Here is a 25,068-nt window from a genome sequence, read left to right as displayed (position 1 = left end):
ACCTCGTTCCTCTGCAGCCCACAAGCAGAGTCTCTTGTTTTCTCCTGCCTCTTCTAGTCTCCGATCTCTCCCTGTGCCCTTGCCTCTGCCCCCTTCCCTCCAATCTGAGGTTTAAGAGGAGAAAGCCCTGGGTTTGGGCCCCATTTCTGCCATTACATTCTCCTGGAGAGGCTTCAGCCTGGGACTGAAAGAATCCTGGGTTTCAGTCTTGGTGCTATTATGTGATCAATTTTTTTTTTTTAAGATTTATTTATTTATTTATTTATTATTTATTTTTTAAATTTTTGGCTGTGTCGGGTCTTAGTTGCAGCACACGGGACCTTCGTTGAGGCATGCGGGATCTTTGGTTGTGGCGTGCAGGCTTCTCTCTTGTTGTGGCACGCAGGTTTTCTCTCTCTAGTTGTGGCGCGCAGGCTCCAGGGCGTGTGCACTCTGTAGCTGTGGCACGTGGGTTCCAGAGCGCGTGGGCTCTGTAGTTTGCAGCGTGGGCTCTAGTTGAGGCAGGCGAGCTCAGTAGTTGTGGCAGGCGGCCTTAGTTGCCCTGCTGCATGTGGAATCTTAGTTCCCTGACCAGGGATCAAACCCACGTCCCCTGCATTGTAAGGCAGATTCTTTACCAGTGGACCACCAGGGAAGTCCCTGCTATGTGTTCTTGAAGAGTCTCAGTTTCTCCATCTTTATAGTGGGGGCAATGAAGCCCATTTCACTGGGAGTGAGAGTCAAGCGAATTAATAAATGAGGAAATACTTTCGTAGGGCCCAATACAGCTGGTCAACCCAGGATAGCCTAAATACCACCTTTGAGTGGGAAGGAAGTGAGAAGTAAGTTAATCAGGCAAAAAATAGATAAATAAATAAATAAAAGGCCACTTCCTCCAGATAATATGGGCGGGAATGAGCTAGGACGGGGTTTTGTCCTTCCGCGGTGCTGAAGGCAGCGCCGCGCCACCGGTCCTGTGAAGGCTGTCAGTTGTGCAGAAACATTATTTGTAAGTGCGCGACACTTCAGGGTGCTGAGCATAGTTTTAAATAAACTGTATTGTTGCTGGTGACCACAGGCCCCAACTGGTGTGCTGCCTGCCATACTATTGTAAAGGGGTGTGAGGCACAGAGTAAAGATGGGGGTGGAGGGGCGGAGGGAGAAGCTGTCCTTCGGGCTCTAATTTCATTCTCAAAGTTGGGGTGCTGTCCACAATGCTGGATCCACCTGTGTGTGCCCTGGAGATGGATGTGGGCCGTCTCAGGCGCTGACTCCCATTCGGCAGGGGCGAGGGAGGAAATCAGAAGGCCTGTCCTTGGTGCTGAACCTGCCCATCTAAGAGCCCGCGGAGGTGCGGTTGGTGAGGTTGAAAAGATGGGTGTCCGTGGGGTTTCCCTTGTGGCGCAGTGGTTGAGAATCCGCCTGCCAATGCAGGGGACACGGGTTCGATACCTGGTCCAGGAAGATCCCACATGCCGCGGAGCAACTAAGCCGGTGCACCACAACTACTGAGCCTGTGCTCTAGAGCCCGTAAGCCACAACTACTGAGCCCGTGGGCCGCAACTACTGAAGCCCGCGTGCCTAGAGCCCGTGCTCCACAACGAGAGAAGCCACCGCAATGAGAAACCCGCGCACTGCAACAAAGAGTAGCCCCCGCTCGCCACAACTCGAGAAAGCCTGTGTGCAGCAACGAAGACCCAACACAGCCAAAAACAAATAAATTTATTAAAAAAAAAAAAAAAAATGGGTGCCGGTGTTCACGCTGTCCCCCTCCGTGGTGCTGAAGCAGCGGCGGACAGGGCCGTCGGGAATGATGCCTGGCAAAGCACAAGGGACGAGAGCAGGAGGGACCCTGCCCGGGAATCAGGGACTTAGCCCCGGACTCGCTGTGGGGCCTCAGAGAAGCTACTTCTCTGATTTAATGTGCTTAATTTTCTTTTAAATGGGGCCACAGTAGGTCCGCCTTGTGTCTGTACTGGAGGTCTGTCCCAGCAGCCCCAGTTAAGCAGTCGGAGAAGGAATCGGAGGATCTCGTTGGATTCCTGCTCTTGGGAATGAAAATGGCTTCATTCACCACCACCTCCTTCCCCCTCACCACCCGCCCAACATTCCACTATGCCCATCTGTCCGAGCAAGGGAGCCCTACAGTCCAGAAGGGGGCGATCCAATCCACTGTGCAGGGCCCAGCATCTCTAACCTAGAAGGAGACCCAGCAACTAGTCTGCCTTACGCCCACTATTACAGACACGAAAACTGAGTCCCAGAGAGGGGAACAACAACAGTAATAACTATTGAGCTCCTACCACGAGGGCGGCATTATGCTTAGCGCTTTACACACACGATTCTGTAAATCCTCACCAGGATCCCTGAAGGCAGCTATTATTCCCACTTCTCAGTTGAAGACCTTGAAGCTCAGACAGGGGTAGACACCCGGACACGATCACACTGGGAGCCAAAGGCTGAGGCAGGCAGGTCTAACCAGGTCTAACCAGGTCTCCTGTGCCTCAGCCCAGGTTCCCATCCTACCTCAACCTCACCTCCACCCCACCCCCACGTGCCTCCCTGACCCCGGCACCGCCCTGCTAGCAAAGTTGAGGAGTCCCTCCTGAGCGCGCTGGGTCTGGCGGCTGGTCGACTGGTTTTTCTCCTTTTCCCGATGGAGAGCATTTCTGTTTCTGAAGCCAACAGTGTTATGCTTTGCAGGAACCGGGTCCCTGGGGTGGCTTCCTCCACCCCATCTCGCCCCCGCCTTCTCTCTCCAGCGGGGGAAGTTGTGGGTACCGCTTTAAAAATCCCAGCCTGGGCAAAACTTTGATGATAAATCAAGCGACAGATCCCTCCGCCGCCGCCTCCTCTGGGCGGGCGGGAGGGAGTGGGAGGGAGGGGGTGCGGCGGCAGCGGCACCGAGCGGAGTGGCCTTCCGCGGAAGGGAAGAGTCCCGCAGTCGGAGGCGGCCGGCAGGGCGTGCGCTCGCTACCCGCAGCCGGGGCTGGGCCGGAGCCGGGCGAGGACTGGAGCCGGGGACAGACCGGGTTCAGCGGGCGAGGGGCAGCAGCCGCAGCGGGGCAACCAGGCCGCACCGGGCAGGGGACGGCGGGCGTGGTGTCTGCGGTCTCCTGAGCCCCGATGTGAGGCGGCGGCGCCCCCGGCCCGAGCGCGCACCATGGGGGCCCCCCTCGGCGTGGCGCTGGGCGCCCTCCACTACCTGGCACTTTTCCTGCAACTCGGCGGCGCCTCGCGGCCCGCCGGCCACGCGCCCTGGGACAACCACATCTCCGGCCACGGTGAGTTGGGTCGCCGCCCCCGCGGACTTCCACGCCAAACCCCACCCTGGGCCGCATGGCTCCAACTTGGCCGTCCCCGGGCTCGAACCCGTGCTGGCGGTGGCGGGAGTCCCGGGGCGCCCCCTGCCGGGTCTATGGACCGACCCTGGCTCCCTGGCCACCCCTGCGGAGGAGGGGGCACCCCGAGGGCACCCCCTATGCCCCTCTCGCGGAGGGCTCTCTCCTCCCACCCACCCCCCCGACTCGCTGCGATACACACACCTCCACGACCACACAGATATTCACAGCCACGGACACACAGCCACACTCACTGCTTTCTCACACTCACAACTCCTACCCTCACACATCTCCAGACACCGTCTCAGATCCCCCTTCTCACTCATGTGCTCACTACACACACAGCAGGCACTAGGGCTGGAGGACTCACACCCTGCCAGCTGGCACCCAGGCGCACAACTCTTGCCTGCCCGCCTGCCTGCAGACACACTGGCATATACAAACACTTTGTGAACACACTTTGCTCACCCACCCCTCTCCGCCCATCTGCCTTTCCCCTTTGTGGGTTTAACCCCACCGCTGTCCTTGTCCCCTCCCTCTCCACACCTCCCCCACTGGGAAAGGTCCTGGGGGGCAGAAGACCCCACGTCTTGAGAACTGGTAGCCTGGGCTGCAGCCACCCCTGTCAGGTGGGTGGCATCTTGGGGACGAAAGCTTGGTGGGAGCCCCTCGAAGACATTGGAATAGTTGGCATTGTCGCTTCCAGCCAGAGGCATGGAAGGGGAAGAGGGAAGCCAGGAGCTTTTGTCTGCCTCTGGGGAGGCGGGGTGGTGGGGGACAGGAAGCCCCTGCCATCCTTCTATAGGGTACCCACCCATCCTCATCTTTGACCCTGGAGGACTGAAAGGTGGGAAATCTCAACTCAGCCACTGTGAGAGCCGGGGAGCAAGAGAACATTCCCAGCACTGGTTGCCTGAGTGTCAGAAGCTCCTTCTAGCCCCAGAGGAGCCCAAGTTGGCAGTAGAGTTCTATTGTCTGAAGCTGGCAGCTCTGGGGGCTCCCCCTGCCCCCATGAGCCGGGCTCCTTCTGGTATGGGGACCAGGGCATAGATGAAAATGGAGACCCTTTGTCCGTCCACCTCTTCCCTACAAAGGCTTCCAATCTGGTAGGAGAGGCTGCAGCACCAATGCTGGGCACTGTATGCCCAGGGCTGGGGAGAGGTTTGCACAAACGGCAGAGAACTGGGTGATTTATTCTGATGGAAAAGAGTGAGGGCCATGGTGGTAGGTGATCAGAGAAGGCTGCTGGGGCATGACGCATGAGTGGAATTGCTTCGGAAAGTAGGGGGCGCTTCCAAAGCCCTTCTCAGGGTCTCTGCTTTTGGGAACCATGCCTCCCTGCACCCTTCTTCCTTACCATGTTAAATAGAAACCGCTCTGTGTACCATTTACGCACCCTTCTTATCCCTCATCTAATTTCTACCGACCTGGCTGCAGTGGTGGTAAATAGGGGAAGGGTTGTTTTGATCCTTAGTTTACAGATGGAAAAATCAAGGCTCAGAGAGGTAAAGGGACTCGCCCAAGGTCACACAGTGAGTGAGTGGTTGAGCTGAGACTGGCCCCAGGGTCTGTCGGGCAGACACTGCTTTTTCCAGGACATTCATCTCCCTGTCAGATTCCCTCCCATTCAAGGGAGACTGGGAATTCCTCCTTCCCCTCCCCTCCTGGCTCCGCTCAGTTCGCTCAGTTCCTTGGCACAGTTGGAACTTACACTAGGAGGGTTCTCCAAGGAAGGGCTTTCCTGAGTTTGCGGTCCCGAGACATACAAGGACTGGGGCTCTGAGGTTTACCATCATCCGGTCCCTGGAGCACCAGACCCCTAGGATCTGGGTGCCACTCTGTCATTCCTGAGGCCCCAAGGTGACTCCCCCCATAGGAAAGCAGGGTTTGCCCTTTGTGTGGCAGTCTCCGCCTGCCCCCTGGTGCCAGGCGTGCTTAGGGCACAGCTCTGCCCCACTAGCTGTAACGTCCCTGCTGAACCCTGGGGAGGGCCAGCGAAGGCCCAGAGGAGGGGTTGGATGTCAAGGACACAGCACTGGCTGCGGGGGACCTGGCTTCTCTTACTGACCCACCATGCAGTTCTGGACCAGTGAGCCACCCCTCTAGGGCTCGTTCTGTCCCTCAAGAAGCGAGGAGGCCAGGCTGCTCTGCAGGGGCCAGACTGCCATCTCCCAACACTGCCAGGTTCAAAGTCACCAAGTAGTAGATGCCGAGGAGCCCCCAGTGCTGCCCCTCTGCCAGGCCAAACGCCCGAAACCACGGGAAGGGTTTGGAGCCACTCACTTAATCACAAAAAGAAACTGTTATTAATGATAGTGAGACACGGCGGATAAGTGGGTCATGTCTAATAGCCGTTTGCGTTCAGGAGGAGAATACCAATTTGATAAAAGCTATGTGCGCTGAAAAAGCCCAGAAATTGCTGTTATAGCAGATCGGAGCCTGATCGTTTCATTATTCCTGGGCACCGTGTGTCCTCAGCTGATTCAGGAAACGTGGCTGGGTTAGGCAGGTGTCTCTGCGTCTTGGGTGGGGGTAGGAGGCTGGAAGCGGGGGCTCCCGGAGAGGATTCCGTTGACCCCAGCCTCCTGATGGCTGCTCACCTCTCCAGCTCGGTCCCAGCCCAGCCCAGCTGCCAGGCTAACGCCTTCCGCCCGCTCGCCCCGGGGCTTGTCACAGGGAAAGCCCGCGGTCAGATGGGTCCGCAAGGACATCTGTCTGCTTCCCCTCTCCCTGCTACCTCCACTCAGCCCGCTTCGCAGAGGGCTTTTTAAAGGCATGAGGAATGAATGGGGAGTGAGTGGTGCCTGCCTCTTAGGGAGATGTCAGGGAAGTGGGAGGCAGGGGTGGTGATGGTCAGTGTCTATGCCAAGTAGGTATTCAATTAATGGCAGCTATTTTGATTTTTCCTCATCAGACAAGGTTAGCTCATTGCCATGAGCACAGCGGGTGGGAGGAACAGGAGCTGACATTTATGAACTGCCTACTGTGTGCCAGGTGCTACCAAACCCCTTGCCAGTGTTAACTCACTAAGGCTGACATTATTTGTGCCAGGCTGGTGCTGGACATATGAGGAAACAGGTTAGAGAGGGCCAGTGACTTGCCCAAGGTCACTGAGTCTGTACAGAGAGCTGGGGAGCTGTGCTTACACTGAAGGTGTGTCTGGGGGTTCTGCTTTGGGCCTGCCTCCTCCGGGACAGCCTTGAGGCAGACTTGGCCAGTCGTGTGATGGGACTCCTTCCTCTGCCCAGCTCTGCCCAAGGGACTGCCTTCCACTTCCCCAGAGAACTGGTAAGGCAGTGGGTTCCACTGGGAGGAACCAGTAGCTCAGAAAGGTGATGGGATCTTGCTGAGGCCACATGCAAGTTAGAAGCAGGAAGCTGGATTAGCCTCCTTCTCCAGGACGCTTTCTAGATCTTGTCCACGGCAGGCAGGATCTTGTCTTTTTTTTTTGGCCGCATTGCACGGCATGTGAGGTCTTACTTTCCCCAGACCAGGGATCAAACCCGTGCCCCCCTGTGGTGGAGGCTCCGAGTCTTAACCACTGGACTGCCAGGGAAGTCCCCGGAAGGCAGGATCTTTATGAAGATCTTTGTGGACCTCCTGCATTGCAATCACCCAGGGAGTTTGTTAATATGCAGATCCTGGGGTCCTCCCCAGATCCATTGGCCAAAATGATTGTTGATGGGACCCTGGAATTTGCATTTTAATAAGCTCCCCAGATGATTACCAAGCAGCCTGTAGTCTGGGAGCCACTGCCTTAAGTATTCACTCAAACCTGATGAGACACGTAGGGATGGAAAATCGTCTGGTGCCAGGGGCTGCTGGATTGGTCTGGTTTTGCAAGGGAGGAAGAAGTCCAGGCTGGAACAGGTATGTGGACCCTCAGAGGAGCCCCAGGAAGCCTTACACTGCAGCAAACATCCATCCTCCCGCCCCTGCCCTGACACACACACACACACACGCATACACACACACACACACACACACACACACACACACACACACACACCCTAGGCCAGCACCTTCAAATATTAATACACCCTGCTGCAGACAAAGATCCTGGCTTGGCCTGGCGCTTTGTCCACTGAGTGATTCACTGTCCTGAGGTTTTCTCTGTTGCCAGGAGGGAGCAGCGGGGCGCTGGGGGAGGGGGCGGGGGCCACCGGGCCATTTGGCAAACAGCCTGTGCACTGAAAAATGACTCTGGCTTTCTCGCGTTCCTTACCGAACTGTTGGTATCTCCCCATCAGTAAGCTGGCTAGTTTGGTGGCTGGGAGATGGAGAAAACTGAGTGCTGTCTTCTGAAGGTTATGATGTTAAAAATGTGTTCGCCGTTGTCTCGGGTGTTGGTGATTATTCTATCAATTACGCCCGTAAACACTCCGCCTTGGGCTGAGGGTTTCCCGGCCTCCGGTAGGGAATTTACCCTCGCAAGCGGTTTTCCCCAAGTCCTTCACACCAATTGCTTTTGACACTTTGCCTATCAGCGGCTCCCTCAGCCTTTTCCCCAAGCAAGGGGAGCCACAGGCAGCGGCAGGACGGGGAATTTGGCTCACTGCCACCCTGACAGCAGGGGTGTTGGGGAAAGTCTCCTGTTGACAAACAAGTGGGCAGGGTTGGGGGTGCCAGGAGAGTGGTCCCTTCCCACCCGCCAGCCACCGAGGCAGGAGATAGAGCGCTTGGAATGAATCACTAAGGCTCAGGCCAAGCCAGCAGGACCTCTGGGACCATCTCCTTCTACCCATCTAACAGAGGGGAAGACCAAGGCCACGGGCAAGGGAGCGTGTGCCCAAATTGCCTGGGAGGTTAGTGCTTGGCTTTTGGGATCACCTGACCCAACTCGATACAAAGAGAGTGAAAATTATACGCAAGCAAATGTTTATTGTCATGCCAGGGCTGTAAATGGCATTGTCTCATTTGATCATCATAAGAACCCTAAGGGGAGGGGACTTTCCCTGGCCCGATGTTTTCATGAGGAAACTGAGGCGTGGTGAGGTTAAAGGCTTGCCCAAGGTCACGCACCTAGCAAGCGTTGGAGCCCAAAGTGGAGCCCAGAAGGTGGCTCCAGGGCCCACGCTCACAGTGCTGTTGTGTCCCAGAGAGGACAAGGGAGAGGCCCAAGGTCACGAGACTTCCTGTGGTGGAAGGAGTGAGCATGGTGACCTCCACATTCCATGCCCCAGCTGTGCAGCAGCAGACATGGCAACCCCCAGACCAGCACCCTGCCTCAGTGACTTTCCAGCTTCTGTTGGAGGTTGAGAAAATCATATGCATAAGGAGAGAAAGTACGTGGTGTGAACAGTGATGTTGGCACCCACGTGAGGGGTAGGTGTCAGAAAGAGGGGAAAGGGGGCATGAAGCAACCCCACCTCCTGGTGCTTGGCCATGACCTTGGACTTTAGGGACTGAACCAGCTGTTGAGGGGGTTATGGGAAGAGTCTCTCAGCCCCGAAGGGAATTTGGGGCCAGCTGGCTATACAGTGGCCGGCATCCGGCCACTCTCACCACTCCCATTGTAATGACTGGGGGTACGGGTCAGATTCCCCTGTATCCTGGTACCCTCCACAATGCCCAGCCTAGGGAGGTGGCAGGGAAAGACTGAATGGGTGGCAAGGAGGATAAGGCAGAGGTCTAAGGTCTGAATTCTTCAACTTTTGCTCATTCCAAGTCAATATTGTTTTAAACATTCACATAATTTTAATTTCATGAGAAATCCATGTTATTAGTAGAAAAATCACAAAACTGGAACCCCTCCTCATCCTTACTGACCACAACAAGGATATCTGGGGTGGGTAAGGCTGATTTCACCTTGCAGTGGGTGAACTCAGACCCAGTCCCTTGGGGTGTATATGAGATGCTGCAGCCTTGAGGGTAATGGGGTCCCAGGATGTATCTTCTTCTCCCAGACCCCAGTGAGATTCTTCCAACAGAAAAAGGGGCAGTGGTCTCACTGGGGGAATAAATCCACTCCTTTCCCAGCTGGTCACCCTGGGATCCCTCTGGTACCTGCTGCTGTGGAGAAGGGAAGTGGGGATGGGGGAGCGGAGGGGCTGCTGCTCCTCCGGGTCCCCCTGCCCACCGCTGTGTCCCCTCCCCTTTCTCGAAGCCAGCAGAGGACTCAGCTCCACCATACCCAGTTGAAACCCTTCTTTAAGAAGCCCCCGGGCCCTCAGCAAGATTGGGTCCTACCTGAGAGATGGTTTTAGGAAGAACGCAGACAAACCTCTTACATTTTAACAGTTATGCATTTATTTTAATGTGGATTGGAAAAATATAACCAGCACATCAAAACTGTGATTTCACAGATATGATTGCTTAGGATGAGCCTAACGGGGATATTAAAACATAGTGGGTTAGTTTATAGAAAAACACAAACGACATACTAGTACGGGTGGTACCCAGGCCCATCTGTGTGCGGGGATGACTGGACTTGGGGGCTGCTGGCCTGCAGGCCACCCCTTCCCATCTCATACTCCGTACTCCTCATACTGGGAACTGCTGGCCTAACAGGGGCTGCTGCCATTTATTGGAAGCTTGATCATTCCTTCCTTCCTTCATTCCTTCAACAAATATCAGTTGAGAACCTGCCACGGACCAAGCTCTTTTAGCCACTGGGGACATATCAGTGAAGAAGACAGACAAGGATCTTGCTCAGACAACTAAACTTATAAGATACATATAAGTATAAATTGTGATGAGTTAAGAAGCAGGGATGATGTTCAGGCTGGAGAAGGGCACTCACTCCTGGAGCAGTTAAGGTGCCCAATGGTGAGCTCCCCATCACAGAAGGTATGTAAGCTGGACCAGTTATTAGCTGGGGATGTCACGGGGGGATTCCTGCCTTCTTTTCCAAAGGAGCAAAGACTGGTGAAGTGGGCAGAGAAGCCAGAACACAGTGGGCGGTTAATTAGGATGTGTCACCCAGCAGTTTAGTGGTGGGCCTGGGACAAGGGCTTAGGTGGGCGGAGCTCCGGACTCCGATGATGCCTGGTCCCACACAGGGGACGTGGTGGGAGTGGGGCCTTCGCTGCTCCCATGTTGAGGGGTGGGGATAGTGACCCCTTTGTCATTTCAGCCCCCAGTTAAAAGTGCCAGAATTGGGGCGGGGAATGGGACCAGGGTTTTTATCCACCCTCCCACTGCCTCCACCTTCTGGGTGGCTTGGCAGGTTCCTACCCCTCTCAATTTCCCCACCTGAACAGTGCCGAGTTCTCCTAAGCTGTAAGCATCTAGAATACCTCCATCTGTATCCTCCCAAGCGCTATTCTTTGTCCTCCAATCAACAGGTGAGGATGGAGTCGATGGTGGCGTGGGATTCCGTCCAGCACATGGTGCTTAGCTCTCAGTGGCCTTTCGGGCTATGAACCAAAACACCAGCCAGCACTCATGGGGGATATTCTCCGTGCCTGCCACTTCCCCCACCTCCTCTCATCTAATCCTCGCCCGCCCTGTGAGGAGGGCACTCCCATTTTACAGATGAGGACACTGAGGCTTGGGGGATGATGCGATTTGCCTGAGGACACACAGATGTTGGATGGCAGAGCCAGGCCTGAGCCCAGCTTGTGGCTCTTAACCCGCTCATCTGTCCTCTCCCGGCTGCCAAACCGCCTGGGCTTGTGGGCAGGTGCTTTGTTCCGCAGCGGCGCCCTGGATTCGTCAGATTCTCTCAGGGTCCGTGATGCCAAAATGCCGAGAAGGCCTGGGTCTGGCTGAAAGAGCCCGGGGCTGAGAGTCTAGGCTCCTGGATCCAAGTCCAGCATTGTCAGTGGGGAGCAGTGGGAGTGTGGGCGCGCCTGCCTGAGTTTCTACTGGGGGGCTGCTGTTCTTGTCTGAGCCTGAGTCTAGAGTGAGTGTTCGGGTAGGGTATTTGCTCGCGTGCAGTTGGAGGAGCTGTGGCAGTGGGGGAAGGGGCCTGGGAGGTCCTTTAGCGGACTGGCCTAAGGGGCCAGGCGGGTGCCCTCTGCCTTTGTGTCAGTACCAGCCTCCCCAGTCCCCTCCAAGCTGGTGCCCTTAGGATGCGAGGCGTGGAGGCTCTGGGAGCATCTGGAAGGTTAGAGCCGGAGCCAGGAGGGGGGCCTCGCTCAGAGCCATCAATTAGGGGGGCTGGCATTGCCCATCGGTGGCACATGCTCGCCTGCCCCTCTTCCTCCAGATCTCTCTCCGTGGGTTTGTCTCTCTCTCTCTCTTTCGATCTCTATCTCTGTTCAATCTCTCTCCATCTTTCTTTGTCCCTTTCCCTGTGTCTGCTCTATCCCTCTCCCTCCCTCTTCTCATCTCTCCCACCTTGGTCCTCCCTTTCCCTCTGTCTCTCTGTAGACACACACACACACACACACACACACACACACACACACGTACGCTCCTCTCTTCAGGTGACATCTCAGGATTACACGTACACAGATTCTGTGCATGATGATGACACCCACACCGAGCAAGCACCCAAGAAATGTCGGTTGAATGAATGAAGCGAATAAACGAGTGAATGACCACGTGGGGAAGCTACAAGGGACGCTGGACATTGTCTAGACGAGCGCTTCCTAATTTTTTTGGAGATCGTGATCCTCTTGAGAGCTGGAATGTTGATGAAGACTGGATTGTTTCCTCAGAAAAATGCCACATGGTTTTGTCCAGCGTCAGAGGGTTTGTTGAGGACCCCAAAGCCCACCTGTGGTCCTCCAGGGAAGCAGCCTTCATTTCACCGGGGAGGTAACTGAGGTCCAGACAGGAGCCAGGGCTGGCCCTAAGACACAGGGCCGGTGTGCAGCAGAGCCAGGCTCTGGAGTCCTTCCCCGCACTCCCCCACAGTGCTCTCTTGTGACCTGGAAGAAGCTTCATTCACTTTCCTGGCAAGTCCTTAGTGAGTGTCTTCAGGGGGTGAGTATTGGGAGAGATAATGGAGGACAGTCAACCAGAGGTGGGAGCCCAGGAAACAGGGCAGGTGAGCCATTGGAGGAAGGTCTCTGGAGGTTTCCAGCGAGAGTGGTTGCTGTGTCCTGGTGCAGTCAGGGACGACTTCCTGGGGGAGGTGGACTCCTTTTCTGCCTGTATCCGGGGACCATCAGGGCTGAGAGGAGACTCTGCTGGTCAGTAGGGAGCCTTGCCTGACTGCCTGGGTCTGGGAGGGGCTTCATTTGGAGAGTCATGTGTGCATATCCAGAAAAGCAGGCTGTAGCTGGAGGCACTGAGAACAGGCTGGGAAGCTTGGTTTTGATCCCCGGGGCAGAGGCAGCCCTGGAGGGTTTCTGAGTGGGGAAGGCACAGGGTGTGGCTGGCGTTTGGGTGGGGATGGCCCTGTGAGTTGAAATGGGGGCTCAAACAGGACTTGGAGGCTGGAGGGGCTAACGGAGGAGGAGAGGCTGTTTGCCGGGGGCTGGGGGGCTGAGTTTCTGGGCTCATAGGATGATGGGGCTGGTCCAGGTGTCCAGGGAATGATGGGAATGTGGGCTCGAAAGGAGATGGGAGCCTGTGTGTGTGTGTGTGTGTGTGTGTGTGTGTGTGTGTGTGTGTGTGAGAGAGAGAGAGAGAAAGTACACTCGCTTCCTTTCTTGAACACCCAAGCTCCTCCCTCCTCAGAATCTTTTCCCCAGCGATTTTCTCCCCTTGGCAGGCTCTCTTCCTGCCTCCTGGTTCTCTGCTTCATGTACGTCCTCAGAGAGGCCCGTGACCTCCTTTCAGAAGCTCATCGTGGTCACCCCAGCAGGCACCCCAGGCAACCATCAACATGCCCATCTTGACCAGGAGGAAACTGGGGCTTAGAGAGGTGTCTGGGGCCCCCCACCTAGTTCAAAGCAAGGGAGCAGAGCCCAAACTTTGTTTTCCCCCAGCCTGGCATGTTAAGGGTGTCTCTGGGGTTGGGGGGGTCTTAACTGAACCCCCCTGTCTCGGAAACCTCAGGCTTGGTTCCCGGCTGAGGGCGGGGAAGGCGAGAGCAGACGGCAGGGTGTCTGTTTTGCTTTGTGAGGTTTTAAAAAAATCATTTCCGACCTTCAAGGCGGCAGCAATTACGGCTGGCTCGCTGGGGAGCTGTTGGCTGCCTGTCATCGGCCCCAGGAAAGGGTCTCTAATGGAGACCCGGCGGCCAGAGCACATGGTAGTGGAAATAGCGCTCAAAACAAAGCCACACTAATGGTCTCGGGCAGGCAGAGGAGAGGGAGGGGGAGGGCAGGCTGGCTGACAGCTGACAGGGGGGGCCTCGGGGGGCAGGGGCCCTGAGACTCACCAGCTGGTCTCCTTATGTCCCCCAGAGACCCCCAGCAGTGGTCACTGAACTCCAGCTAGGTGCTGGGTGCCCCAAGCTCCATCCCAGCTCTGCTGCTTTCTATCAAGTCCCCTTCCAGGCAGAGGGAACAGTAAGTTCAAAGGCCCTGGGGTAGGGAAGAACCCCTTCAGCTAGGGCTTGTTTGGTTCTAGAATAGTCCTTGTGTTTAAAAGGCCAGGTCAGGCTAGTCTTCTAGGTGAGGAAAAGGGAGGTGGGAGCCTTGGGGAGGCAGGAGGTGGACCAAGACCCCCTGAGAGAGGCAGTGTGAATAGCAGCCTGAACATTGGCGCCATGACAATGCTCCATGGAGACCACCATGTGCCAGACCTTTACAGGTATGTACGATCCTGTTGAGTGCCCACAATACCCATTTTACAGATGAGGAAACTGGTGCTCAGAGATTTGCCTACCTCGAGGAAGTGTAGTTGGGGTTCAAACCCAGGTCAGCTTGACTCCAGCGCCCACATGTTTACAGCTGCATTCTTGGATTTCTCAAACACAGTTGGGCAGGAGTAGGAGGGGCTGGGACGGGGGCAGGAACTAGGTCCCAAGTGGGACCAGGTTTAACCCAGGCCAGGCCCTGGCAGGGAGGGTGTGGAGGAGGGGGCAGCATGGCCACTCTGCTCTCTGCCCCTGCCTGCTGGGCACCCCGAGAAGCTCTGCTCTGGAGCGTCCCTGGGGGCTGCCTCAGTTTCACCTCTCCGGTTGGTCTCTGCACCTGGCCTTCAGATGCCCTTGTCTCTGCCTCTCCTCTTCTGCCCTGTTCTGCATGGCCCCGGCCTCCCTCGCTCCACACTTGGTGCCTCCAGACATTGCTCGCTTTTCTCTCCTCTTCTCAGTGGATCTGGGGATGCTCCTTTCTGGGGTTCTGGGGTAACCACTCATACTATGGCTGATGCAATCTCCCTATGCTTCCTCCATTTGCCCCCTCTCTGCCTGTGACAGGCATTAGGGATGGGTACACGCCTGGGCTTTGAGATCAGACACTGTTGGGCTCAAATTCTGGCCCCCACTCAACCTCTCGGAGCCTCACTAGCCATCGGTGCAATGGGCTTACCCCACCGGCTTTGCAGGATGTACAGGTGAGGATGAAAAGAAATGGTACCTGCACAGACATCAGGATGCCTATTTGCCTTCTCCTCCACTGGGGAAACCTGCTCAACTCGCACAATCCTGCAAGTGCCAGAATGTTTTCACTCTCCTTAAATCTCCCTAGATTTGTAATTCCACTGCTGTCTCCTTCAATATGCGCTGGTGGCCTTGGGAGGCACTCTGCCCCCGGCCTTAGGTGCCAGCACTGCCCACCTGGCTGTGTTGGGGCCGCCTGGCAGGGGACCTGGGCAAGTCCCCACCTTCTCTGTGCCTCAGTTTCCTCATCTGTAAGAAGACGATGGTGATAGTGGCTACTTCCCAGGTTGTGTTGGGGATTCAGTGAGATATTTTATTAAAGAAACACCTCTACAAAACGGAGTGAAATTTGATATACGCTACAATGTGGATGAACCTCGAAAACATTATGCTAAGTGAAAAAAGCCAGTCCCCAAAGACCACATATTCTGTTATTCCATTTATGTGAAATATCCAGAATAGGCAAATCTATAGAAACAGAATGCAGATTGGTGGTTGCCAGAGGCTGGGGGAAGGGGGAGTGACTGCTTAGTGGGTAAAGAGTTTCCTTTTTGGGAGATGAAAATGTTTTGGGACTAAGTAGAGGTGGTGGTCGCACAACATTGTGACTGCACTAAATGCCACTGACTTGCACACTTTAAAATGGTTAATTTTATGTTGTGTGAATTTCACTTCAATTACAACTAAATGAATAAATAAATAAAAAGGAAACATCTTTATAAGCACATACTTGGTGTCAGGCAGTCACTTTATAAATGTTAACGCATTTAATCCTTACAACAGCCTTATGAGGTGGTGGTTATTATTACCCCCATTTTAGAGATGAGGAAACTGAGGCACAGCATCTCCAGGCACTTACCACATAGTCAGCGCTCAAAAGTGTTAGCTATTTTAATTGTTATTGGGCAGGTCATCAGCCAGGGCTGGGCAGGGGCCCCACCTGGGTGAATGTGCTTGTGTGTCCCTAAAACTCAGCAGTGAGTGGGCGTTGAGGCCCTCTTGTGTCCCGAACACTGAAACAGCCTCTTCACCTGCGTGAGTTCATTTAATCCTCAAAATAAGCCTTTAAGCAGTGACACATGTGGGAACCGAAGCCCAGAGAAGTGCAGCAACTTACGCGAAGCCACACAGCAAGTCAGGGTGGAGCCGCAACTTGCATCTGCATGTGTAAATCCTGGGCTTCACCCTCCCCCAGCCCCTCTCTTTCCTCTCGGTCCCCTGCCCCTTTTGCTGACACATCAACACTCCAGTGTGCAGAGCATGGTCTGAGGAGCCTGAGGCTGCAGAGGTGAAGGCAGCTTCTGATTGGATCGGATGGAGGCCCTTGAGGAGGGGTTCTCCCCATGCAGGAGAGTAAACAGCTCCCAACCAAGGACAATATTTCTTTGATGTCTCCTATTTCATTCAAAATGCATGAATTCTGTATTCTATGCCATAATATATTCATGTTTGTTTTAATGCAAAAACAATGCTCTTTCCCCATTTGGGGGGAGGGAAGCCAATGCCTCAGGAAGTCACTTCCCTGGTTTGACCAGCACAGCCCAGAAGGGAGCCCTCCATTCATTTCTTTGGTCATTCATTCTACTAGCACGCATTCGGGCCTCCTCATTCTTGAAATGGTGTTAGTCCTCCCCATGCGCAAGGCACAGGGAAACTTACAGCGAATCAGACAGGATGCTGCCCCGTATAGGTGAGTGGCAGGAAAGGCTTCCAGGTCTGTGGGCCAGAGTGAGCAAGGTCTTGGAGGTGCCAGCTAAAGGTGAATCGTGGGACTGGGCCAGCGGCCAAGGAAGCCAGAGCTGGTGACAGTGGTGGCGGTGGTTGCCCACTGATGCCCACTGGCGTCAGCTGGACCTGCATCCCAGGCCCTTCTGATCAAGAAGAAAGTTTCTGCTCGGTGCTGCTCTGAATTTAATGCCTAACTCTCGCCAACCTCCCCTGTTAATGTGAGGAATGGGGACTGAGGCTCGTAGCCTTCAGTAGGCAACCTCCCCTGGCTAGAATTTACGAACGCTGTTTGGTTTTCGTCGTGTTTATTTTTACTGTTACCCTCTCTTTATGGCAAGTGATGCTGATTTTCCATTTATGGCAGTAATAAAAGTCTCCTTTTAAGCTGAATTTATTTAGTAAAAAGGGAAAGATGCTTTCGAAAGTAAATATTAAGTAAATGATAGTGCAGGTGGTACCGGGATCCTGCAGAAATGGTAAAGGTGGTCCCCCAAAGGTTGGACTTGGGAAACTCTATTTCTGGTATGCCCTTTCCTGTCCTGAGCACCCCCAGCTGTGCAAACCCCATCAGTGTTTAAGTCCAATCATGTCCCCACTTCCCAGAAGCCTGACTTTCCAGGCAGACATGGGCCTGCCCTTTTCCTCTCTTAGCACGTGCACCTCCATCCAGAGCTTCTGCATGCGGTTGTGCCCTGCACATCTCTGTGCACTATGATTCTTGGCTCTGTGAATGGTGCACACCCTGAACAACTGTACGTGCCGATCCAGGCTCAGTCCCAGCTGTTGTCCAGACTGTTCTGTGTGTTTGTCACTCCTGCAGAGTGTGGGCCCCTTGGGAGTCAGGGCCTGGCCTAAGCATCTTAGGAAGCCCAGCACAGGGCCTAGCTCAGGGTAGGAGTCCATGAAATTTGATCTCTTTCATTCCTTCTGCGGGGAGCACTTGAGCCCCTACTGCGTGCCCAGCCCCCCATTTTCCCAATAAGGCACACTGCAGTTCCTCAAGCTTTGGTACAAAATGCATTCCCTGTCACTTCTTGAGAAGAGGAAACCTGTCCACTCCAAGATGAAACAGCCTTCATTGACTCACACCTCGATCCCTATTGCTGCAGGCCGCCTGCCAGAAGCTGGGGGCTGCCCAGGAGGAAACAAAGAGAACCCTCAGGTGTCTCCCCTGGGTCCATCCCAGGACAGATGCCCTGCACCCATCCCTGCCAGCCTTCTCATTCCCTGGAGGCTTTTTCATCCCACTTATTTAGGTTTTCCTCTTATGGACATTTTACATCCCCTGATGTCAGGAGCTCTGTGAGACTCGCCTGTGAGCTGGGGCTTCCTTGTAAACACTCCCTCAGCAGCCCTTTTCCCTATTCTGCCTCCCAGCTGGGAGTTCTGGGGGCTGCAGGCCTTCCTGACCCTGTGTCACACACCCTTTTGGCCCCGGCACCCTGCTGAGCTGGGCACAGAGCAGCCTTTCTGGAAATGGCCCTCAGAGAGTCACACTTTTTACTTTTTAATTTAATTTAATTTTTAAAATAAATTTATTTATTTTATTTTTGGCTGCGTTGGGTCTTCGTTGCTGTGTGTGGGCTTTCTCTAGTTGCGGCGAGCAGGGGCTACTCTTCGTTGAAGGCTTCTCATTGCAGTGGCTTCTCTTGTTGTGGAGCACGGGCTCTAGGCGTGTGGGCTCAGCAGTTGTGGCTCACAGGCTCTAGAGCGCAGGCTCAGTAGTTGTGGCTCACGGGCTTAGCTGCTCTGCGGCATGTGGGATCTTCCCAGACCAGGGCTCGAACCCATGTCCCTGCATTGGTAGGCGGATTCTTAACCACTGGGCCACTGGGGAAGCCCCAGTCACATTTGTTAGAGCTGAATGGGGAGAGGGAGCTTAGAGAGGACTTGGGTTTGGGTTGGGAAATTCTGCAGTCAGCCTTGGGATTGAAATCTGACTTTGTCTCTGTAGGCACTGAGCCTGGGTACCTCCCTCTGTGAAATGGGGCTGATAATAAATAGCACCACCTCATCAAGTCTCTGGGAGGATGAAGTGGGGTCTTGTGTACAGTGCCTGCCACACAGAGGGGTTCCCTTCAACACCGGGGCAGGGGGCTGGCCCCAATGGCCCCCAGGTTCCCTGAGCCTCGGTTTCCCCACCTATAATAAAGGGACCGTGACCCCTGCCCTGCAGGGTCACTGTGAAGATTATTGGGAGCAGGCACATCGACTTTCTGGCTCCTTGTGGGCCTCCAGTCGGAAAGATGACTCCACAGAGTTGATGGAGCTGGTCCTTGGGCCTCAAGGGCGGGGGAGCTGCCGGTGAAGCGGCCACAGCCCTTCCTGGCATTGTCGGCCTTTCTTTATTGCCCTATTCACTCTTGGTCACATTTCACATGACAACTTTATGGGTCATCTCGGGGAGCCTCCAGGTTGCCTGTCAGTTTGCAGGGAAGCCCCTCGGCTGGGCCCAGTGGGCCAGGCAGGGCTTGGGCACCAGCGGTGGTTGTGAGGGCCAAAGGGAGGGAGGATGCGGAGAGGGCCGGCCTGCTGGGGCCCGACTCAGGACCTCCTGGTTGCCTGTGTCCATACAACTGCTCTCATGGGTGCCGTCCCCCCAAAACACTAATCTGGCACATAGTAGGTGCTCAATAAATGTTGCATGAATGAATGAATGATGTCTACATCTTTTGTTTTCTTCTTACAGTTTCTAACTTAAGTTCTTTGAGTTTTTGTCTAATCTTCGTTGTTATTCTCACAGTTTCTAACTTAAGTCCTTTGAGTTTTTGTCTAACCTTCGTTTCTCACTTCATTCATTCATTCATTCATTCAGCACATGTCCAGCAGCACTGCCTGACTGCCTGCTCCATCCTGGGCAATGCAGGAGCCCTGCCCTGGGGGAGCTTCCAGGCTGGGGGAGACACAGACACCCTAATTAATACCTGCCATCTAACACACTCCAGTGGGGCAGTGCGGGGAGGACTTGGAGACCATCGGGGGCACCAAGGGGGGCTTCTACCCTAGCCTGGGGAGGGAGGGCATCTCCAGACAGAGGGCTACTTATGAGCTGGGATTCCAGGAACCATGCAGAGGCTGTGCCCCCGAGAGACACACGCATATGGCCCAGAGGGGCAGGAGGGGCTGCAGTTGGGGTCCGGGCAGGGCCAGAGCTGGAGGCTTTGGATGCCCAGCCCTGGGAGCCTGACTTTGACCATGAAGGCTGGCAGTTTCCCAATGGGGCATCCCAAGCATGGGGACTTCCTGGAGCTCCCAAGTGGCCCAGGGCAGGGGGGATGGGATCCTTTCTCTGCTTTCCACCAGAGCTGCTGCATATGTCTTGCATAATAACAGCAGAGTGTTCATTGTACACCTACTGTGTGCCTGGCATTGTTCTAGCTGCCAGGATGTGGCAGTAAGCAAAACAGAGCAAAATCTCCTGCCTTTGAGGGGCTTACACTCTGGGTGGAAGATGGACAGTACGTGAGAGAAATCAGTGAGGATATAATATGTTAGTAAGAAGTAAGGAGAGGAGGGCAGGGAAGACACGGGAGGTGACATTAGAGCAAAGACTTGAAAGAAGCGAGGGGCGCTGTAGAATGTGGGGCTGTGGGGAGCATTCCAGCCACCAGTCCAGGGAAATTTTTGTTGCATGAAAACCACCGCTGCAGGGCTGGGAAGCCATGGGAGCTGTTTTTTAAAAAATTGTGGTAAAATATGCATAATGTAAATTTCACTATTTTAACTGTTTTTCAGCGTACAGTTCAGTGGCATCAAATATAATCAGGTTGCTGTGCCGCCATCACCACTATCCACACCTGGGAATGTTTCATCATCCCGAAGTGTAACTCTGTACCCATTAAACAATGACTCCCCCATCCTCCCTCTTCCAGCCCTGACATTCTGCTTTCTGTCTCCGTGAGTCTGACTACTTTAGGAACGTCGTGGAATCATACAGTATTTATCCTTTTGTGCCCGGATTATTTCACTTAGCCTAATGTCCTCAGGGTCCATGCATGTTGGAGCGTGTGTCAGAATCTCCTTGCTTTTTTTTAAGACTGAATAATATTCCACTGTATGGAGGGACCACATTTTGCTTATCCATTCATCATTGGAGGTTTTGAGCAAGCAGTGACTCAGTATGTCCTGGCAAGAGATGGGGCCTGAGATAGGGATGACCAAGGGGCCCTTGGGGCCGCACTGGCTCTCTCTGCTCTGCCCCCTTTGTCTCTCTCTAGCTCCAGTTCTGCCTTGGTTCCCCTGCCTAGGGGATGCCCCTACCACCAGTCCCCAAGGGGAATCCTGCTGTCGCTCTGGCAAAGACTCATGGGTGGGCTAGGGTCCAGTCTCTGCAGGCTTCCCGGACCAGAGGGTCTGGGATGGGGAACCTGAGCTCAGAGATGGAGGGAGGTGGGGGCTGAGCTGGGGTCACCTTGGTTGACAAGCCCCCCAGGACCTGTGTCAATCCCCCTGGCTTGGCGGGGGGACGGCTGTTGGGAGCAAATGAGGAAGGAGAGGAGGTACGGGACTGATGGATGAGAGGTCTCATGGTCCAGGTGTGAATGAAATACAGATGTTGCATCCACCGTATAATCTGATGAGGCTACAAAGAAGCATCTTTAAAAATCTTTCTGGTGATGGTAGAATTTTGAGCTAGAAGGTGAGAGAAGGGAGTGCTGTTTGGTGAGCACCTACTATGTGCTGGGCATGCGGCATATGTTGCCTTGTATAACCCTCTCCCTGTCCTCTCATTCACCCCTTTTTTCAGCTAAAGAAACTGAGGTTCAGAGAGGTAAAGGGGCCTGTCCAGCTCACACAGCTAGGGACTAGAGGAAACAGGTTTCGAAGCCAGACCTGAGGCCAAGCCCTGAGCGTGTGTGTGCTGAACCCGGGCCTGAAAGGTTAGGAAGAAGGTTAGGGTTCTGCTCCTGAAGGGCAGGTGAGATCTTCCAGGTCATCCCCTGCCTTTCCCAGAAGCCAAACTCAGTGACTCAGGCCAGGGCCACGAGCTGTTTCCTGCAGATGACGCCCTGATAACCAGGCCTGGGGTTAATTAATACGATTAAAAGCAGAAAGGAAGGAGATGTTGCATTCAATGAAGCCCCTTTCTCATTCTCCTGTAGAATCCTAATTTGTGGACAGTGGTTTTTTTTTTTTAAATAGAGGATATCATGGCCAGCTGATTCTTTTTTTTTTTTTTAATTTATTTATTTATTATTTATTTATGGCTGTGTTGGGTCTTCGTTTCTGTGCGAGGGCTTTCTAGTTGCGGCAAGTGGGGGCCACTCTTCATCGCGGTGCGCGGGCCTCTCATTATCGCTGCCTCTCGTTGCGGAGCACAGGCTCCAGACGCGCAGGCTCAGTAATTGTGGCTCACGGGCCTAGTTGCTCTGCGGCATGTGGGATCTTCCCAGACCAGGGCTCGAACCCATGTCCCCTGCATTAGCAGGCAGATTCTCAACCACTGCGCCACCAGGGAAGCCCCAGAACAAATTCTGATGGGAGCTGATGGACCCCTGGGTCTTGGTCATACCTGCTGGTCAGACCCAGTTTCAAATTCCAGCTCTGTGTGTGTCTTGGGCAAATGATGTCACCTTTCTGAGCCTCATTTTCCTCACCTGTCAAATGGGAGTGAGTGGATTAGAGACTGTTAGAGACGATGTCTGCACCATGCTAGGCGTGCAGTAGGTGCTCCGTAAATGGTGGATGATGTTGATGATGATTTGTGGCTGCGCCACGCGGCACGTGGAATCTTAGTTCCCCGACCAGGGGTCGAACCCGTGCCCTCTGCGGTGGAAGCTGAGTCTTAACCACTGGACCACCAGGGAAGTCCCTATTATTATCATTTTTAAACAAAGCTCCCTGGGTTTCCCTCCTTTCCTCCTTGGTTCACACCATCCCTTTTTTCCTCCTCTGCTTGTCAGTATCCACGCCTCCTTCGGGGCCTGGCTGAAGGGCCAGGCCACCTCCTCCTCCCTCCAGAGTCCCCTTCTCCCCCAAGTAGGAGGGACCCCTCCCCTTCCAATGCCCAAACCATGGCTCTTAGGACATATATCACTTTCTCCCTTAGGCTGTCTGAGCTGGTGGGGGTCTCAGACCATGAGATACAACCCCCATTGTATAGAGGAGCAATCTGAGGCTCAGAGAGGGGGAGAAATTCTCCCAAGGTCGCACAGCAAGTCTGTTGGCAGAAACAGGCTCAGTCCCTCCTCCCCAGCTCAGTCCTGTGCTCCTGGCAGTTATCTGCACACAGCTTCTCCCTGGGGGAAGGGGCTTCCTTGGGGTGGAGCCCAGACAAACCTTCATGTTGCTGCCTCTGGAACAGGAAGACTCAGATACGCCGTCAAATATCTAGAGCCTCGGTTTCCCCACTTGTCCTGAGGATGCATTGCCCCCATCACCACTGAGGTTGGAGTCAATGGGATCCTGAGGGCGTCTCCCCCAACCCATTTCACCAAGTGCCTCCAGGCAGGGTCTGAGGGGATCAGAGCCCATGTGGCGAGGAAGAGCTGGTGGCTACACCTGCAGACAACTCTCCTGGCTCCCAGGAGTTCTTGGAACTGGGTTCTCCCTCCATTCTCCCAGCTAGTGCCCCTCCCCACTCCAGCTCAGGACATCTGGCCCACCTGGGGATGGGGGGAGCAACACCCCCTCTGGAAAGCCTCCCTTGATTGCCTCAGCCTGGGTGAAATGCCTCCTCTGTACCCACCCAGGCCTTTACACTCAGAATAAAACAGACTGCCCACCTCGTCCCAGAGGAAGGGTCCTCTCCAGGACCTTCCAAGGCAGGGTTGGCCATTTGGGACTGTTCCTTTTTAAGAAAGAGCCCTACCACCAAAAAGAGTTTGAATTCTCTGGGAATAGCATGGCCTTGGGAGTCAGACAGTCCTGAATTCAAATCCAAGCTCTGCCACATGGCCTTGGAAGGGTTACCGCCCTGTGCTGGGCCTGGGCCGCCTCCTCTGAGCAATGGGGACATGTGAGGGGGAGGGGAGCTGAGGCTGGCACAGTGTCACCACCTGCCAGGACACCCGCCGTAGGTGGCAACTGAGCAGTGGGAATGTGGCTAGTCTAAATTGAGATGTGTTGTAATCATGTAAAATACATGCTGGATATCCAAGACTTAGCACAAAAAAGAATGTAAAATATCTCATTAATTTTATACCTGTTGAAATAATTTTTTGATATCTTGGGTTAAATAAAATAAATGATTAAAATTAATTTCACCTGTTTAAAAAAATTGTCGTTACTTTTTGAAATATGGCTATAGAACATTTAAAATGCCGTATGTGTCTTGCCTGCGTGGCTTGCATTTGGTGTCTGTTGGACAGCGCCCTCTAGAGGACAGTTACTGGGATCCGGGTTGGGGGATAGGGGCTGTGTGTTGGGGGTGAGCGGGCCTGAAGCCTGACCTTGCTGACCCCTGGCTGCTGAGTAGCCCCAGGCCAGATACTGCCCTCTCTGAACCTCATTTTCTGCATCAGTAAGAAGAGCTGGTGGGCCAGGGTCAGGGTTTTCAGTCAGCTGGGGGAGCTTGTGGGCAGGGGGAGGCTGAGTGAGGGTGGATGGAGGCTGGCCCTTCCCCAGGTCACCCTCATGGAAAACCCACCCAAGGACAGCCCATCTCTGCCCTTCCTTCCACCCATGAGACCCAGATGTACCATTTCCCATCCTCCTGTCGGAGAGATGTGCTTCCCCCACTCAGCCATCTCTGGGAGGAGAAGGGCCATGGCTGAGTCACGCAGGCCCAGGCTCCAGGGCTGGCTCTGCCCTTCCTAGCTCTGTGATCCTGGGATGAGCAAACCCCCCACTCCCCGGTAGCTCTGGACCCCCTTTCTCCATTTGCAGGAGGGAAAATTGTGGGTACTTTCTGATTCCCGTGGCTCAGGCAGTGGCACCTGGAGAGGGTCACAGGTGTGTCCCTCCCACTGTCTCTTGGTCAGCAGGGTCACACCGCCGGTTACCTCGGATCCAACTAGGGGGCCTCACCACTCTCCTCCTTCCCCTGTTTGCAAAGGGTGCTGGGTGGGCAGGGGCCTGGATCAAAGCCGAATCCGGCTGTCCCAGGACCGGGGGCCAATGGCTCGCTCTGATCACCTCCCAGCCCTCCCGGTGGCTCGGTCCTCAGCGGCTCCCTTCAGTCCTGCTCGAGTTGGCAAGTCAGCATCAGAGCAGGCATGGAGGGCTGGGCCTGGCCTGGGACTCTCGGACGGGGGCCCGCCTGCCTGTGGACGCTGCTCCACCACTGACCAGCCAGGTCTGCGCATTCGTTTATTCAAAAAGTATTTATTGAGCACCTACTATGTGCCAGGCTGGGGATATATCAGTAGACAAGACAGGCACCGCCCCTGCCTCCTGGAAGGGAAAGCAGACCATAAACATAAATAAAATAAGTGTATTAGCTGTGCTGTCCGATACAGTAGCCGTTACCTACAAGTGGCCATTTACATTTAAGTTTAAATGAATTTAAATGGAATAAAACTTAAAATTCAGTTTCTCATTCACACTGGTCATATTTCAGGTGCTCAATAGATACATGTGGCTGGTGGCTACTGTATTAGCTCAGATATAGAACATTTTCCTTGTCACAGAAAGTTCTAGTGGACAGCACTGTTAGTATGTGGGACGGGAAGAGGGATTTGAAGCACTGGGTTG

General features: G+C 54.4%; 1 protein-coding gene across 1 annotated transcript in view; it reads left to right on the top strand.

Moving 5' to 3' along the window:
- The first annotated feature begins 2,937 nt into the window (after nt 1–2,937).
- The window catches only part of VSTM2L (V-set and transmembrane domain containing 2 like), a 36,681-nt gene continuing 14,550 nt past the window's right edge, over nt 2,938–25,068 (top strand). Inside the window, exon 1 of the mRNA XM_059896827.1 lies at nt 2,938–3,263. Coding sequence (XP_059752810.1) covers nt 3,143–3,263 — 121 coding nt within the window. The 5' untranslated portion in view covers nt 2,938–3,142. The remainder of the gene's footprint in view (nt 3,264–25,068) is intronic.

The sequence above is a fragment of the Balaenoptera ricei genome, chromosome 15 (genome assembly GCF_028023285.1).
Source record: "Balaenoptera ricei isolate mBalRic1 chromosome 15, mBalRic1.hap2, whole genome shotgun sequence".
Classification (NCBI taxonomy): Eukaryota; Metazoa; Chordata; class Mammalia; order Artiodactyla; family Balaenopteridae; genus Balaenoptera; species Balaenoptera ricei.
The sequence above is the reverse complement of the archived record's forward strand: the minus strand, read 5'-3'. Positions and strand labels throughout refer to the sequence as shown.